Source organism: Tamandua tetradactyla, chromosome 25 (assembly GCF_023851605.1).
Source record: "Tamandua tetradactyla isolate mTamTet1 chromosome 25, mTamTet1.pri, whole genome shotgun sequence".
NCBI classification, from domain to species: domain Eukaryota; kingdom Metazoa; phylum Chordata; class Mammalia; order Pilosa; family Myrmecophagidae; genus Tamandua; species Tamandua tetradactyla.
In genome coordinates, this window is record NC_135351.1 from 30,969,398 (window position 1) to 30,984,811 (window position 15,414).

Here is a 15,414-nt window from a genome sequence, read left to right on the forward strand (position 1 = left end):
GACAACAGGTATAAACATTCAGCTAACATAATTTTCACTCAGTTGGTAGATTTTGGTTCTAAAGAGAATTTGTTATTTAGAGTTTGCTACCAAAGGAATTATTCAAAGTGTTGAGTTTCAGCATTAGTTTGAATCTGGATTCCCATCAGTTAAGTAGTAAAATTTCTATTTGGGGTATTTACAAAAAGCCTGGTAGCAGATAATGTTTGAAATACCAGTTTAGGCCACATTTTAACACTTGCACCAAGTAAGGTGAAAAGAAGCATTTATCCAAGGCCTAAAGTTAAATCTACACTTGCCTGTAAAAGAAAGAGTGCCAGTTCTGTTCGGAAAGAGTAGATGGCTCTGAAAAGAGCCTTTGGGTTGTGGGCTGCGGCGGGCGGGCTCACTTGGCGCTGGTGTACTTGGTGACGGCCTTGGTGCCCTCGGACACGGCGTGCTTGGCCAGCTCCCCGGGCAGCAGCAGGCGCACGGCCGTCTGGATCTCCCTGGAGGTGATGGTCGAGCGCTTGTTGTAATGCGCCAGGCGCGACGCCTCGCCCGCGATGCGCTCGAAGATGTCATTGACGAACGAGTTCATGATGCCCATGGCCTTGGACGAGATGCCGGTGTCGGGGTGGACCTGCTTCAGCACTTTGTACACGTACACGGAGTAGCTCTCCTTGCGGCTGCGCTTGCGCTTCTTGCCGTCCTTCTTCTGCGCCTTGGTCACCGCCTTCTTGGAGCCCTTCTTCGGGGCCGGGGCGGACTTGGCGGGCTCAGGCATGGTCAAGAAAGACTGCAGAGATGCCGAGGAAAATGAGCGGAAGATTTCTCGGTCTTCTTTATGTAAAGCTGCTTATTCAAATAAAGTGGTGAATAGTCAAATATGTGATTGGTGATGAACAGTGGATGACATCATATATTAACTGTCCAATCAAAATAAACGTATTTCAAAATTACGATTCTATTGGCTTAAGTGAAACCGTACCGTTAGCCAATGGCACAGTTTTATTTTCGCGCCAATTAGTGGCTATAAGATATGCTGCTCTGGCGGCCTCATTTTCCTCTCTTTTCTCTGCAAAGTTTATTCAAAAAGGATGTCTGGACGCGGTAAGCAGGGCGGCAAGGCCCGCGCTAAAGCCAAGACGCGCTCTTCCCGGGCGGGCCTGCAGTTCCCAGTGGGCCGAGTGCACCGCCTGCTCCGCAAGGGCAACTACGCCGAGCGCGTCGGGGCCGGCGCCCCGGTGTACCTGGCGGCGGTGCTGGAGTACCTGACGGCCGAGATCCTGGAGCTCGCGGGGAACGCGGCCCGCGACAACAAGAAGACGCGCATCATCCCGCGCCACCTGCAGCTGGCCATCCGCAACGACGAGGAACTCAACAAGCTGCTGGGCAAGGTGACTATCGCGCAAGGCGGCGTCCTGCCCAACATCCAGGCCGTGCTGCTGCCCAAGAAAACCGAGAGCCACCACAAAGCCAAGGGCAAGTGAGGACACATCAATGCCTTCCAACCCAAAGGCTCTTCTCAGAGCCACCCACTACTGAGGAAGAGTTATGACACTTTACTATGTCTGCTTAGCGGGTAATGCATATCCCTGTGAACTACACTGATAGTCAGCTTTAGGGAGCACGGGAGCCAGTTTCCACTTGAGCGGTTTTAAGGTCCTTGTTAGCAAAAACGTCAGGGTCAGAAAAGACGAAACAAGCACATCATAGCAATACCTAATTCTTAAGGCGACCCCTAGAGTACACTCCAAGCATGTCATCCTTTAATTTTGCAAGAGAAGAGCGTGTATTTCAGAAGCACAAGTATTTGCAGCTCTTGTAATCTGAAATTCCTCCTGTGGATTAAAGGGTAGACGCTCCAGCACATACCTACACACCCAAATCCGAACTTGTCAATTGTGAATGCCCACCCTCTATGGGTCTTAGATGTATATAGACGCATTCGGCATATCAAAATCATACAAGTGAGTCGTCAACTGCCAGAATAACACTCGACCAATCAAAAAGTATGGCGCGGGTTTTTAAAATTAGTTTCTCTTTTCGTAGCTGCCCCGTAAAGAGCATCAGGTCGAAAGTAGGTTGCAGACAATTTACATTAAGAGAATTTTTTGCAGGGAAACAGTGTAGTAAACTGCTAACTCCTTACCGTACGGGGCGCTTTGCTCTGCCTAAACCAATTTATTATAAACAGGCAGGCTGTTTTACTAAATGACCAAATTTGCACCTCTGACATAGGATGTAACAAATATTAAGAGAACCAAATAAATATTTGGAAGTAGCCGGAAGGGGTACTGTCCCACAATCTTAAAAGAAATGTCATGTGGACAGAGCTGCAGGGTTACTATTGTTCACACAAGCCCCCCTAGGAGCTGGTACTCACTGATGAAGGTTTATTCATCAAGGAGGTAGACAGGAGGTTTGAGGATTGGTATTATAGTGCACAGCTTTTTCATGAGACCTTTGGGTGGCTCTGAAAAGAGCCTTTGGGGCTTTATTCACTTTCTATCACACCAGGTTCCTACTTCTTCTTGGGAGCCGCCTTCTTAGCCTTTGCAGCTTTGGGTTTGGCAGCCTTGGGCTTAGGGGCCTTAGGTTTAGCCGCTTTCGGCTTCACGGCCTTAGGCTTGGCTGGGCTCTTGGCCGCCTTCTTCGGCTTGGCGGCAGCTTTGGCCTTCTTAGGACTCTTGGCTACTTTCTTGACGCCTGACGCCGCCGGCTTCTTGGCCTTCTTCGGTGTCTTCTTCACCGCCTTCTTCGCGCCCGCAGCCTTTTTGGGCTTCTTAGGCGTGGTTCCGGCGGGCTTCTTAGCCTTAGCCGCACCGGCCTTCTTGGCCTTAGGTTTGGCTTCTCCAGAGGCCGCCTTTTTGTTGAGTTTGAAGGAACCGGAGGCGCCGGTGCCCTTGGTCTGCACCAGCGTGCCCTTACTCACCAGGCTCTTGAGTCCCAACTTGATGCGGCTGTTGTTCTTCTCCACATCGTAGCCGCCGGCCGCCAGCGCCTTCTTGAGCGCGGCCAAGGAGAGACCATTGCGCTCTTTGGAAGCGGCTACCGCCTTAGTGATCAGCTCAGACACCGGGGGGCCGGTCGCTTTGCGTTTAGCAGCGCCGCCGCCTGCCGCCTTCTTAGTCGCCTTTTTCTTAGCAGGAGACTTCTCCACCGGCGCCGGGGCGGCGGTCTCAGCAGGAGCTGTTTCCGACATGGCGAGAGGATGAACTAAAGAAGAGATTCTATACCGAGAACGAACAAGTTCAGCAATGCTGGCCCAGGCCTGCCCAGGGCTTATATAAGCCGACGCTGCCGTGTGATTGGTGGAGCGTCCAATCCGCCGCCCTCGGGCTCTCGCCGCTCGGGGTTGGACTCCCAAGTTGTGTTTGTTAGTCTCCAAAATTTTATTAAATGCTGAAAACAGCAGTACAGAATTTGACGCTTTTAAGTTCCAAAGGAAGAAAACAGCCTCAAGATTCACACACTTGTTTTTGTTTTCATGAACCGTGCGCAACTGATAAAAGATATTTCTGAAAATCCTTTCAGGTTTTCATATGAACCCACGTGGCTGAACACAAGTTGCTAGTTAGTGGCATGTTGCAAGAAATTTCTACCAAGTATCCAGCAAAAGTTATCTAAGATAATTTTTCCATAGGTTTGGCCTTTGATTTTTGCGGGAGGAAAGACACAGTGTTCCTTAGTTTGGGGAGAAACTTTGTTTCCAAGTGTACCAAGTAACACAGGCCAGGGCAGCTGGTTGCCTATAGTCCCAAATTAACTGCATTAGACCCTTCTTTAAAACTTGGTTCTGCCTCCTAGGAGTGTCCATGTGCTGGTGTCCTTCGAGAATGAAACTTAGGAGCTTGAAAAAGGTCAGTTGCCAGAATGACATCTTCCATATTGCAGTAGGATGAGTGCACATAGCTCTGGCTTCAGAGTCCAAAAACCTGGATTCAAATTGCTTTTGAATTTGGTATGTGAACTGGCTGAGATGCTTTCTCTTTAGTTGACCAAAGCCATTACCATGACAAAAAATGCATAGCCAGATGATTTGCTTTAAGCAAAAACCCTCAAACCTGCTGAAAACTATTCAAGGGCTCGCAGTAGTCTCAGAATAAAGCACCAACTGTTTAGATGACCTTGGACCCTGTCAGGCTCACAAGACATTTTTTTCCCAGTGCTCAGACACTGACTCCTTAGCTCAAAACTTAATGAGTCTTAAAGCTCTTGTCCAAGCAGCCAGGAGACTCCAGTGGGATATTTCTGTCTATTTAATCAGGGATAGACTTGTATTATGGAAAAGTATCTGACTACTGAGAGAAGGGTGGTTTGGATATTGAGGGACTAGAAGTTATAGAAGTTCAGGATAATTCATGAAAGCATCTCCCCGCCCCCCCCCCAAAGGAATGGATGCAATGATTATGAGGTTGCAATGGATGGTGCAAGAGTCTGATATATATTTGGGAGAAAAATGGACAGGATTTTGATTTCGGTTGATGAGGAAGATCAGATGATAATTTAGATCTCTAATGCAATTGACAGTCACTTAGTTCTTGCCAGTGAAAAACTGTACGACTGTGGAAGAATGGCTGAATGGTCAATCCCCCTTTTCTTCTTTCCAGGAACTCCAGGAGCAGATAGCAAACTATGGTTTTGGGGCCAAATCCAGGCAGTGACCCATTTTCATGTGGCCCTCAAGCTAAGAATGGTTTTTACATTTTAAAAGTCTCATTAAACACACACACAAACCGAAAGAATAAGCGACACAGACCATGTGTGACTTGTAAAACCTAAAATATTTGCTAACTGGTCTTTGTGCTGTTTCAAACTCCACACAGAGACAGATCATAGTATATTGCTGCAGGCCTTTTTCAGGACCATGCAAATCAAGAATTAAGGAAAAGGGAATCGAAGCAAGAAATTTTCTTATCAAGTATTTTTCACTGTTCAATCACAATATTTTCAAAGGATCCGGGGGTAGGAAAAAAAAAATCTCAAAACTCCATGCTCCCAGGGGTGGGTTTGGGAACAACAATAACAGCTAACATTTAATGAGTATTTGCTAAGTGCTATGAACTATGTTCTACAGGTTTTAATTCATTTGCACATTTTACGGCTTTATAAGATGAGACACACAGAGAGAATGAGTGACTTTTCCAGAGATATTTAGCTAGCAGCTGGCAGCAATGGGGCTGGAGTCTAGATTACTAGGCTCCAGATCTATTATGGTAGAAAAATATAGGGGGGGGGCGGTTAGGGAGGGGGACCATATATGAACTTTGGAAGAAGCAGCATCAAGCTGACCATACAACTAACTGACAGCCCCTAAAGGAGCTCTAAGTTCTAAAGAATCTATAGGAAGATGCTGCTGGCTGGTCCTATCTATTTCTTTTTGCAGAATCAATTTCCATATTCCAAAAAAACCTTGAGTGAGCCAGTGGGTGGAATACAAGCCTCCTTTGTTAGGCTGATGTATGAACTAGGGTTAAAACAAAGGCCTAGAAGATTAACCTACCAGAGAACACTCAAGAAAAAATTGCACTGACATTAACTGCCACCTCCTGGAGTTAAAAGGGTGTACCCTAAAAGGAAAGTAGCACACAATTAGGTAATTAATAATCATATGTTAAGAACATAGAAACTTTCAAGACAACTAAAAATATTGAGTCAGGCTAATAAGCAGGTCCTAATGTGTTAGGTTAAGTGTTGAGATTACTGAGACCAGTAACTGCTTTCAAATGCAATCTTTGCTTGTCTGCTGCTACTTGAGAGTCACAGCAATCACAAGAGTATTGTGAAAGACTGGAGCGAGTATTTAAATTTAACTACACCTGGACAATGGAACGTAGGAGAGGGAGTTAACGGTAAAGGATAGGCAAGATAAAACTAAGGAAGGGATGGGAGCCTTTCAGTTTGCTAAGGCGTTAAAAAAAAAACCTAATACCACCTCATGAATGCAGAACGCATTTATCCATTTACAGACTTGGTGCCAATTGCCCTGCCGGAAATAGCCATGTCAACGTTTGATCGGTACTCAGCCTCTTAGTTTAATCCACGTGGCACTGGGTGTTGAGTCCAGCTTGTAGTGACAAGGTATAAACAACTCCTTTCTTGACAATTGAGGGGCTCTTAAAAGAGCCTTTTGGACGGCACTATAGTGAAACACTGCGTATACTTAAGCCCTCTCGCCACGGATACGGCGGGCGAGCTGGATGTCCTTGGGCATGATGGTGACGCGCTTGGCGTGGATGGCGCACAGGTTGGTGTCCTCGAACAGCCCCACCAGGTAGGCCTCGCACGCCTCCTGCAGCGCCATCACGGCCGAACTCTGGAAGCGCAGGTCGGTCTTGAAGTCCTGCGCGATCTCGCGCACCAGCCGCTGGAACGGCAGCTTGCGGATCAACAGCTCGGTGGACTTTTGGTAGCGGCGGATCTCGCGCAGCGCCACGGTGCCGGGCCGGTAGCGGTGCGGCTTCTTCACGCCGCCCGTGGCGGGGGCGCTCTTGCGGGCTGCCTTGGTAGCCAGCTGCTTGCGCGGCGCCTTGCCGCCCGTGGACTTGCGAGCTGTCTGCTTAGTACGAGCCATAACGGAGAAGAGTAACAGTCGCACAGAAGTGAGACTGAAGGATGTTAGTCCCAGTATTTATAGCGACTGTCGCGTTCTGATTCGACAGATTTCTACTGACCTAGCTCACCCACCTGATTGGTTCTCTGTTCAATCCCTTAATGAATGGGAAATATTTCCCACTTCCATTTCAGTCTGGTAAAGTCTACAAAGAAAGTTACCTACCTCTTAACAAAGCCTGTAGGTTTTTTTTTTTTTAACGCGTCAGAATTACGTGTGTTGTTGGTTTGAGAATCTAAAAGCGCCTAGCGCTTTTTTTAAATAGAAAGTGACCTGAATGATTTCCTGCCACAAAACATTATTGAGTAACGTGTTAAGGAAACGAGATCAGTTTAATTAGGGGGTTCAAGTACTTTGAAATCCGAGTCGCTAAGCGCTATACCTATAGTATTAAATTTTAAGCGTACTTAAGAACCACCCCAAGGCACTGTTAAAGCCACGGCCAGCCAACTTTCCTGTAAAAGGGGACTTCATTGGCTTTGAAGCTGTTGCCACGTATTTACGTTTGACTTTATAGAGTGATAGAACTTAAAAACACAACATAAATGCCCCCCGGCTATGTGAATAAAACGTGACAGTGGATTTGGCTGTCGTCGACCCAACTTGCCCGCCGGTAGAATTTACCCCTGAAATCGTCTAAGTGCTTGATTTTGACCGGGAAAACCATAGTTGACTTCTCCATTACCTTGGGTTTTATGTAAAATCCCGTATTAAACCAACGCAATCAGGTATAGAGTTTAAAAAGTGCACGTAACTCTTTTCACAGATTTCGTGGGGGGCCCTAAAAAGGGCCTTTAGTTTTGTTAAGACTTATTTAAGGGCTGTAGCCTAGCCACCGAAGCCATAGAGGGTTCGGCCCTGGCGCTTGAGCGCATAGACCACGTCCATGGCGGTGACGGTCTTGCGCTTGGCGTGCTCGGTGTAGGTGACGGCGTCGCGGATCACGTTCTCCAGGAACACCTTCAGCACCCCGCGGGTCTCCTCGTAGATGAGGCCGGAGATGCGCTTCACGCCGCCGCGCCGAGCCAGACGGCGGATGGCGGGCTTGGTGATGCCCTGGATGTTGTCTCGCAGCACCTTGCGGTGGCGCTTGGCGCCGCCTTTTCCCAGTCCCTTTCCTCCCTTGCCTCGACCAGACATGGTTATTCAGAAGTTTGCAGTAAGCGCCCGGGCGTAGAGGCGGTTTATATGGTGGTGAGTCGGACCTGTTTGACAACTCCCTAGCTCACTGTATCTACTCAGTTTCCAGACCTGGAGCCCTGCCCACTTTTCCAAGACCCACGGAAAGGGCGGTACTTCAAGGCCTGGAGTGTAACTCCTCCTCCCACATTATCTTGAGCCAGTCTACCCTTGCAAAGCCTTTCCATTGCCTTGCAGTTTAGCATCCTTCGCACTTTCTTCTGTGACCTTCCGATTCGAGAGGGATGATCGCAGTCATTTTGGTTATTTGTGAAACCGTCTCCTAGGCAAATTGTTTTCCCTATAATTATTTAATCAGCCTGGGAAGTGGCTGCAATGAAAATCAACTATTTATAGCTTCAAGATGGAGTTCAGCTTTCTCAAATTTGGTTCTCTGCTCATTTCCTTACTATTTCCTCTCTGGTCACTTTCCCTTCTCTTCTCCCCTAGACCCCAACCCCTCCACTCTTAGGAGCTAGGGCTTGCTTTTTTTCTTTTTTCTTTATCCCTTTTAAGAAACAGTTTAGGAAGTTGTCAGGAGAACGAACTGCTTTTACCCTCTATTTCATTGGCGAGTCAAGGAGCGGTTGTAAAGGGCTGCCCGCTTCTTCCCCTCTTCTCCCCTGTTGAACCTTCGCCCCTTAAATTTATAAATAAAATGCAGCATACAGCTGCAAAGGATGACTTTATCCTAGGAAAAATCAAACATTTCAGGAGGCAGTATTCCGTGGTTTCCAAGAAGGCAGCTATCTGAGATTACCTTTCTCTGTCCCCCCTCCTCGACCCCCGTCCCCTGCTTGCCTTCCAGATATGATTTCATTTACCCCTTGAAACTTTGACAGCCTTCCCCAGCCTATATTCACCCTTCCCTCTTTCCAAGCAACAATTTATATTTACCTTTTTTTTTGTTTCAAATACCTGTGATTGACTACTTAATGAGCAATTATCTAATCTTTCTAGGAAGTCAGTTTTCCAAGGGTGTTATAAATTCCTCTGATTAGTGTATTGGAAAACATTATGTCTTCCTGCTCTATCAATTAATAATTCATTTCTTATTGAACTTCTTGTCCTTTTCCTCTACATAATGGAATTTCAGTGCTTTACCCTGAAGGTGTAAACCCTGTATCTACTGGTGAAATAATTTCAGCAATCCAAAGAGTAAATGTAATCTGCAAGTACAGAAAAACTAGGCAGCATTCTGCCTCATTAAATAGCAACTGTTCTTGAATGTTATTTTAACAAAGAAATCTTGAAACACAGAAATCTTATTAGTGTTAATTTATCTTAGGATAAAATTCTCTGAAAGATCTGTGATTTGGTTTGGTTGCCTAGGCAATGGTTTGCCTATTATCTTGTCCAGAGATTTAAGCGAAACCTTATTACTATTGGCAGAGATTTACAAAAGGTCAATCTTGACAATTTTAGAATCTCTTTCATAATGAGAGCCATATCAGTGGGAAGGTCTTTTGGCAGAAGATCCTGCTATGGAGAGGAAATGTCCCTAAGCTTTATGTATAGGGCATTCTTGATGATTTTGTTGGCTCTCCTATTTTATAGCCTTCAGGACTATAAAACCATTGTGGTTTATGTGTGTGGCATGGGTGGTGCCAAGAAATAGAAGACAGAGATGGGAAATTTTCACCTTGTGAGAGGAAACCAACAGAAATAAGATTGGCTATTAGCAGATGTGACATCATTAAAATAATAAGATGGTGTATTCTAATTAAATTAGATTGTTTCCCAAGTCTCCACCAGTGACAGGAGTGACAAACCCTGATATGATTCAATCTTATCAAAGGGTTTGGATGTACTTCCTCAATTCTATGAAGGCATACCAAACTGAGATGCAGAAATGAAGTTAGGTGAATGAGCATTTATTAAGCTCCTAGTGTGTTTCTGGGGCACTGTCCAAGGCAGTTTAATATATTACCACATTTAACCTTTAAAACAACTAATCTATGGTATTTGTCGCCACCATCTTGGCAAAGACATACTGGGAAAACAACAACAACAAACTTTTAAGAGCTATTAAGGGAATAACATATGCCTTATCTAAGCAATAAGTGTTATCATGAGTGCCACATACAGAAACACATGTAAAAAATATTTTGGAAAATGTAAAACTTTATATATCTGTTGTTGCCTGATTTTATCTACTTACCATGGGAATAAAAGTTGGAGTGACCAAAGACATCTGGGATATAATGTGTGTTGCAGGACATGAATCTCCGGACTGACTGAATGGGAGCTGTCTCCTATCTAAAAGAGGAAGCAGATTAAAAGGAGTAATGAAATTTTCAAATGAGATAATCTGAGGAATTATTAAATAGGAGAAAAAAAAACAACTTAATCTCTTTGGGATAAAACTGATACTCATTTATGAAGCATATTTTAGGCATGAAAACTGGACTGAGTCTCTTTTAGCCTCCTTTGCAAAATAACATTATCCATTCTTTCTGAATTTATCTGAGGAACAAAAAAACTAATATATGCAAAATTTAAAGCAAGGAATGCATACTTAACTAGCAAACTTATTCATTTTATAAGTATTTATTGGGTACCTGCCAGGTGTTGGGATATTTCTATTATAGAGATATTTACAGAAAACAGTAAAAAAAATAAATTGGGCCTTATGAGGTATTATATATTCTATAAGGGAAGATCAAGTAAGCTTTATTTGATTTTTTAAATTTTGGTTCTCATGGATTTTGGCCAATGCTTTGTCTCCTGGAGATAGTGTTTTAGATCTGTGAGTGTACTGTTATATAAGGGATAGAGTCACAGGGAAGCCCTCAGGTGGGGTGGAGATTGTTGCCCCAAATGATCCAGTTTCTACCTTAATGAAGCTACCAGTATAAGGTCAGTTGATCAGCCTGACCAGATTTCGGTAGCATAGTGTATGTGCATTGATCCTTCAGCATAACCAGGATTACCAGGCACCTGGAAGCTGGCAAACAAAAATCTGAAGGCGAATTTACTGATTTTGCTGTGTTGCAATCTTGGAGTGGATGTGAAGGAAAATAAAAATTTCAATTTTATTCTATAAGGCTACCAGAACATAAACAGCCAGACAGCGAGAGAAAATTTCACAAGAAAATTCTCCATTCTTAACACTGTAGACAGCTACAGTGTTAGCCAAATTCAGATGCTTCTTGGAGTTAAGTTTAAACAATTACCTGGACAAGAAAACTTGAGGTACGTTATTTGCTTTTCTAGACATAACACCCAAATTGCCAGGATTCACTTAAAGTATTCCATCCCGAGACCCTAGATAGCACAAGACCATAAAGTGCAAGGACGGTGTACAAAGGTACTTCTGTGTACTGTGGGACCCAAGCAGACAAAAACTGTGCTCAAAGGGGCATTACATTGGAAATGGGCTAAAATGGAGATATGTATGCTTTGCATCCCATTTAAACCGGCTAGTTAACTTCCCTCCTGCCGATAGTTTTGTCCTATTATTTGGGTTATCCAATCAGCCCAGAAGTGGACTTGGAAGCCTCATCTATTTGCAGTGGCTTGAGGCCACCTGTGAGAACGCTGGCTTTAAAAGCTGATTACCGAGACCTTGTCTCTTCACATAAGTTAATGTAATACTTCTATTGCCTTCAATTTTGACCACTTTGTACGGAGAGAAAAATCCCAATTTACAGTGCTTTTCCCATTGCTTACCCTGAAACTTAAGGCTCTACTTCAAAGAAAAGGCTAAGTGCACAGTCGCTTTCACTGAGAACAGAAGTGGCTCTGAAAAGAGCCTTTGAGTTGAAAGGCGAATTAACAAGCCAGAGTCAAAACGGAGTTTATGCACGTTCCCCTCGGATGCGGCGAGCGAGCTGGATGTCCTTGGGCATGATGGTGACGCGCTTGGCGTGGATGGCGCACAGGTTGGTGTCCTCGAAAAGCCCCACCAGGTAGGCCTCGCACGCTTCCTGCAGCGCCATCACGGCCGAACTCTGGAAGCGCAGGTCGGTCTTAAAGTCCTGAGCGATCTCGCGGACCAGCCGCTGGAACGGCAGCTTACGGATCAGCAGCTCCGTGGACTTCTGGTAGCGGCGGATCTCGCGCAGCGCCACGGTGCCGGGCCGGTAGCGGTGCGGCTTCTTCACGCCGCCCGTGGCGGGGGCGCTCTTACGGGCAGCCTTGGTGGCCAGCTGCTTGCGCGGCGCCTTGCCACCCGTGGACTTGCGCGCTGTCTGCTTCGTACGAGCCATGACTTAAACTCAGAAAACAAGAGAATGGAAATCTGGTACCTCGACCTGAATTTATACTGATGCTTCGATCCTGATTGGCTAGAACTGTCGCAGCGGTAACTTGATTGGTTCTTAGTTCAGTCTTTATTTCGTTCCTCCCCACCCTCTCTGAAAGGTTTGTCTTCCATATTAATTTTAGTTTTATTTTGTTTTCACAGGTAAAAGTACTGCTGTTCACTATTCTGTTCGAATTTACTATTTATGACCAATTACATTAAGATTTCACCACTGAAAACTGACCCGGAATTTGTGGAAGTCAGCGTCAAATCTGTTAAAGTTTTTTCATCAGAACCTTTCTTCCTTTCATATGTGAAAAAATTCCAGGAAAATAGTGTATTTAGTCTCTAACTTAAAGTTTAATTTCATCATTTTTTTTTTTTAAGTACCAAGCTTAGACTCGACTGTGGTGAGACCCAGAAGAGAAACAGCTTTAAAGAATCTAGCACATGGCCCCGGAAAACCAGGGCTTCGCTTTGCTTGGCGTGGTGTAGGGGAAAAGGTATTAAAGTTCTTGACCAAATGTGCTAAATGTCACAAACTTGACGTCCTCGTGAGAAGTTGCTAACGAACAGCTAAACTGAAGTATTTCACATGCAAATTGGGTGCTTAATTAAACAGCACTTGCTTAGTGGAAAGACGAGATTTACACTAATCAGGGGTTAGTTCTTTTCCCGTAAGTGTGTATAACTCTGAAAAAAGCTTTTGGTTTTAGTCAGCTTTAAATGACATGTTTTTGACCAACGAACCTTCAGGGTCTGCTAACGGAAAGGATCCAGAAAAAGTTGGATTAAACATTTAATTTTCCTTGTAGCAAAGTCATCACAACATTGCTTTTGTGAGGAGGGACAAATGAAGGCGGGGAGGTTCGAGATCCAATGCCGTAAACTACCAGTTGGATGGCTGCTATTGGACCCCTCGAAACTAAGATGTTTTACTTCTTGTGCTTCAAACTGAGGTGTACGTAACACGACTTCATGGCGCACAGCTCTTCCGCAGAAACGGTGGGTGGCTCTGAAAAGAGCCTTTGGTTTACAGTTAGCTTTAAATCTAGACTCTATTTGCCCTTGGCCTTGTGGTGGCTCTCGGTCTTCTTGGGCAGCAGCACGGCCTGGATGTTGGGCAGGACGCCGCCCTGCGCGATGGTCACCTTGCCCAGCAGTTTGTTGAGTTCCTCGTCGTTGCGGATGGCCAGCTGCAGGTGGCGCGGGATGATGCGCGTCTTCTTGTTGTCGCGGGCCGCGTTGCCCGCCAGCTCCAGGATCTCGGCCGTCAGGTACTCCAGCACCGCCGCCAGGTACACCGGGGCGCCGGCCCCGACGCGCTCGGAGTAGTTGCCCTTGCGGAGCAGGCGGTGCACTCGGCCCACCGGGAACTGCAGGCCCGCCCGGGAAGAGCGCGTCTTGGCCTTGGCGCGCGCCTTGCCGCCCTGCTTGCCGCGTCCAGACATCACGATGGAAGAGTTATGGTCTGCAATAGAGAAAGTCAAGGTAGAAAAATTCACCTTTTTATAGCCCTTGATGGGCGCGAAAAAGAAGCTAGGTCGTTGGCTAAGAGTATCGTTCCAGTTTAAACAAAGTTCTTTAAAATCCGTGTTCTGATTGGACAATTCTCGTTGACGTCATTCCAGATAGCTGCCAGTCAGAGAAAGGACTTCACTCGCCTTCATTTGCATATGAAGCTGTAGATACAAGGGACAGGAAAGCGTTTTGAGTTCATTCTTCCTCTGTTGGTTTAGATCTGTTTTTCAGCCGGTGTTTTACCATGCCTGAGCCCGCCAAGTCCGCTCCGGCCCCGAAGAAGGGCTCCAAGAAGGCGGTGACCAAGGCGCAGAAGAAGGACGGCAAGAAGCGCAAGCGCAGCCGCAAGGAGAGCTACTCGGTGTACGTGTACAAGGTGCTGAAGCAGGTCCACCCCGACACCGGCATCTCGTCCAAGGCCATGGGCATCATGAACTCGTTCGTCAATGACATCTTCGAGCGCATCGCCGGCGAGGCGTCGCGCCTGGCGCATTACAACAAGCGCTCGACCATCACCTCCAGGGAGATCCAGACGGCCGTGCGCCTGCTGCTTCCCGGGGAGCTGGCCAAGCACGCCGTGTCCGAGGGCACCAAGGCCGTCACCAAGTACACCAGCGCTAAGTAAACTTGGAAGTAAACATCTTTACATCTAACCCAAAGGCTCTTTTCAGAGCCACACACTATTTTCTGAAAATAGCTGTACATATGTCCCTTCGTTTCTTTTGGGCAGTTGGAAGGAAATAATAGGGAGGAATGGTAAGGTGTAAAATCCTTTGCCCACATCTTTGCATGTGTGTTGATATTGGTTCTTTGACTCCCTTTTGTCACTTCAGAAGCTTACGGTTCTGTTCTCAACTATGAGAGTCATAATTTCCCTTTAGGTTGCAAATTACAACTCCCGCCCCTTGTCTGGATCGGCCGCGGCATCATTTGAAAAGCCCGCCAGGGCCTGCAATTTGCCGGATACTTTGTCATCTGATCTCCGGGAACAAAGCCGCTTGTGGCGCTGAGTCAGAAACCGTAAGTGAATGGTTTCTTTTCTGTGTGTGTGTGTGGTCGGGTGCCTGGAGTTAACTGCCGGTGTCCCCTTCCCCCCACATTAAACAAAGGGCAGTGTAACCTTAGCCCTGCCTTCCCCACGGGGTTATTAGGACGAGTTGAAATGATTTATGTCAAAGCGCGACGTGAGCAATAAAGGTCAGTGGAGTTCCCGAGGGATAAAATTCTAAACCGAGAACCCAGAAACCCGGGAAAGCCGCTTTAAGTGTATTCAGCGTTGGGGAGGGAGTTACGCCGGGATTCGCGGGCCCCGGGAGATGATTGGAGAGTAGGTGATTCGAAATTCTGCGAGAGAAGGAGAGTGCCCAGTTTGTTAAGGCGCAGCAGACCCCAGAAAAGGCTACAAAGGTTGGAAGCGAAGCAAAAGCCTAGGCCTCCTTTTCTTTTCCGCCTTTCCCTATTGTTACTTCCCTTAATGTTGGGGGTGGGGACTTCCCAACTCGGAGGAAAGTCTTGTCCCCGTCTCAGGAAACAAGCACCCCGAAGCCACACCAGCAGGTTCGCGGTCCTGCAAAATATGCAGATCTGAGTTTCACTTCCCTAAATTGAGATACTCTTCCTCAGTCCCTCCGCCCCTGTCCCCGCGGCTCCGGGACTTTGGGCTGGGAGACACTGAGCGGTCCCATAATTCCGACCCTAATTTTATCTTGTTTCTCATCTCGGCATCGCATTCGTTCTCTCCGTTTATTTTTCTTTGATCGCTCTCCGAGATTGATTTTCCCTCATCCTAGAGGTACAGACTGAGGCGATCTCGGGGCGGATGGGGTGTGTATTGCCCACGTCTGCTGCCTTGGGCCAAAAGGCCGAAGCA

The 15,414-nt window shown here is 46.4% G+C and overlaps 8 protein-coding genes across 8 annotated transcripts; 2 read left to right on the top strand and 6 right to left on the bottom strand.

The window, feature by feature from the left end:
* Window positions 1-340: 340 nt before the first annotated feature.
* On the bottom strand, window positions 341-848 carry LOC143669275 (histone H2B type 1-K). Its single transcript, XM_077143917.1, has one exon. It carries the CDS (start codon window positions 764-766, stop codon window positions 386-388), a length of 381 nt encoding a protein of 126 aa, XP_077000032.1. The 5' UTR covers window positions 767-848; the 3' UTR covers window positions 341-385.
* A 190-nt stretch (window positions 849-1,038) lies between these two features.
* LOC143669274 (histone H2A type 1) lies at window positions 1,039-1,508 on the top strand. The gene has a single exon (XM_077143916.1). It carries the CDS (start codon window positions 1,080-1,082, stop codon window positions 1,470-1,472), a length of 393 nt encoding a protein of 130 aa, XP_077000031.1. The 5' UTR covers window positions 1,039-1,079; the 3' UTR covers window positions 1,473-1,508.
* Window positions 1,509-2,446: 938 nt separating this feature from the next.
* H1-5 (H1.5 linker histone, cluster member) lies at window positions 2,447-3,250 on the bottom strand. The gene has a single exon (XM_077143915.1). The coding sequence runs from the start codon at window positions 3,185-3,187 to the stop codon at window positions 2,507-2,509; it is 681 nt and encodes a 226-aa protein (XP_077000030.1). The 5' UTR covers window positions 3,188-3,250; the 3' UTR covers window positions 2,447-2,506.
* Window positions 3,251-5,329: 2,079 nt separating this feature from the next.
* LOC143669008 (histone H3.1) lies at window positions 5,330-6,573 on the bottom strand. The gene has a single exon (XM_077143586.1). The coding sequence runs from the start codon at window positions 6,557-6,559 to the stop codon at window positions 6,149-6,151; it is 411 nt and encodes a 136-aa protein (XP_076999701.1). The 5' UTR covers window positions 6,560-6,573; the 3' UTR covers window positions 5,330-6,148.
* Window positions 6,574-7,349: 776 nt separating this feature from the next.
* Window positions 7,350-7,756, bottom strand: LOC143669009 (histone H4). The gene has a single exon (XM_077143587.1). The coding sequence runs from the start codon at window positions 7,736-7,738 to the stop codon at window positions 7,427-7,429; it is 312 nt and encodes a 103-aa protein (XP_076999702.1). The 5' UTR covers window positions 7,739-7,756; the 3' UTR covers window positions 7,350-7,426.
* Window positions 7,757-11,512: 3,756 nt separating this feature from the next.
* On the bottom strand, window positions 11,513-11,993 carry LOC143669010 (histone H3.1). The gene has a single exon (XM_077143588.1). It carries the CDS (start codon window positions 11,986-11,988, stop codon window positions 11,578-11,580), a length of 411 nt encoding a protein of 136 aa, XP_076999703.1. The 5' UTR covers window positions 11,989-11,993; the 3' UTR covers window positions 11,513-11,577.
* A 1,058-nt stretch (window positions 11,994-13,051) lies between these two features.
* LOC143669276 (histone H2A type 1-D) lies at window positions 13,052-13,989 on the bottom strand. The gene has a single exon (XM_077143918.1). It carries the CDS (start codon window positions 13,472-13,474, stop codon window positions 13,082-13,084), a length of 393 nt encoding a protein of 130 aa, XP_077000033.1. The 5' UTR covers window positions 13,475-13,989; the 3' UTR covers window positions 13,052-13,081.
* Window positions 13,726-14,228, top strand: LOC143669277 (histone H2B type 1-K). Its single transcript, XM_077143920.1, has one exon. The coding sequence runs from the start codon at window positions 13,789-13,791 to the stop codon at window positions 14,167-14,169; it is 381 nt and encodes a 126-aa protein (XP_077000035.1). The 5' UTR covers window positions 13,726-13,788; the 3' UTR covers window positions 14,170-14,228.
* Window positions 14,229-15,414: the final 1,186 nt, after the last annotated feature.

Bases quoted from the DNA above. Each gene is read 5' to 3' on its own strand.
- LOC143669274 (XM_077143916.1), top strand. From the start codon at position 1,080: ATGTCTGGACGCGGTAAGCAGGGCGGCAAGGCCCGCGCTAAAGCCAAG.
- LOC143669276 (XM_077143918.1), bottom strand. From the start codon at position 13,474: ATGTCTGGACGCGGCAAGCAGGGCGGCAAGGCGCGCGCCAAGGCCAAG.
- H1-5 (XM_077143915.1), bottom strand. From the start codon at position 3,187: ATGTCGGAAACAGCTCCTGCTGAGACCGCCGCCCCGGCGCCGGTGGAG.
- LOC143669008 (XM_077143586.1), bottom strand. From the start codon at position 6,559: ATGGCTCGTACTAAGCAGACAGCTCGCAAGTCCACGGGCGGCAAGGCG.
- LOC143669010 (XM_077143588.1), bottom strand. From the start codon at position 11,988: ATGGCTCGTACGAAGCAGACAGCGCGCAAGTCCACGGGTGGCAAGGCG.
- LOC143669009 (XM_077143587.1), bottom strand. From the start codon at position 7,738: ATGTCTGGTCGAGGCAAGGGAGGAAAGGGACTGGGAAAAGGCGGCGCC.
- LOC143669275 (XM_077143917.1), bottom strand. From the start codon at position 766: ATGCCTGAGCCCGCCAAGTCCGCCCCGGCCCCGAAGAAGGGCTCCAAG.
- LOC143669277 (XM_077143920.1), top strand. From the start codon at position 13,789: ATGCCTGAGCCCGCCAAGTCCGCTCCGGCCCCGAAGAAGGGCTCCAAG.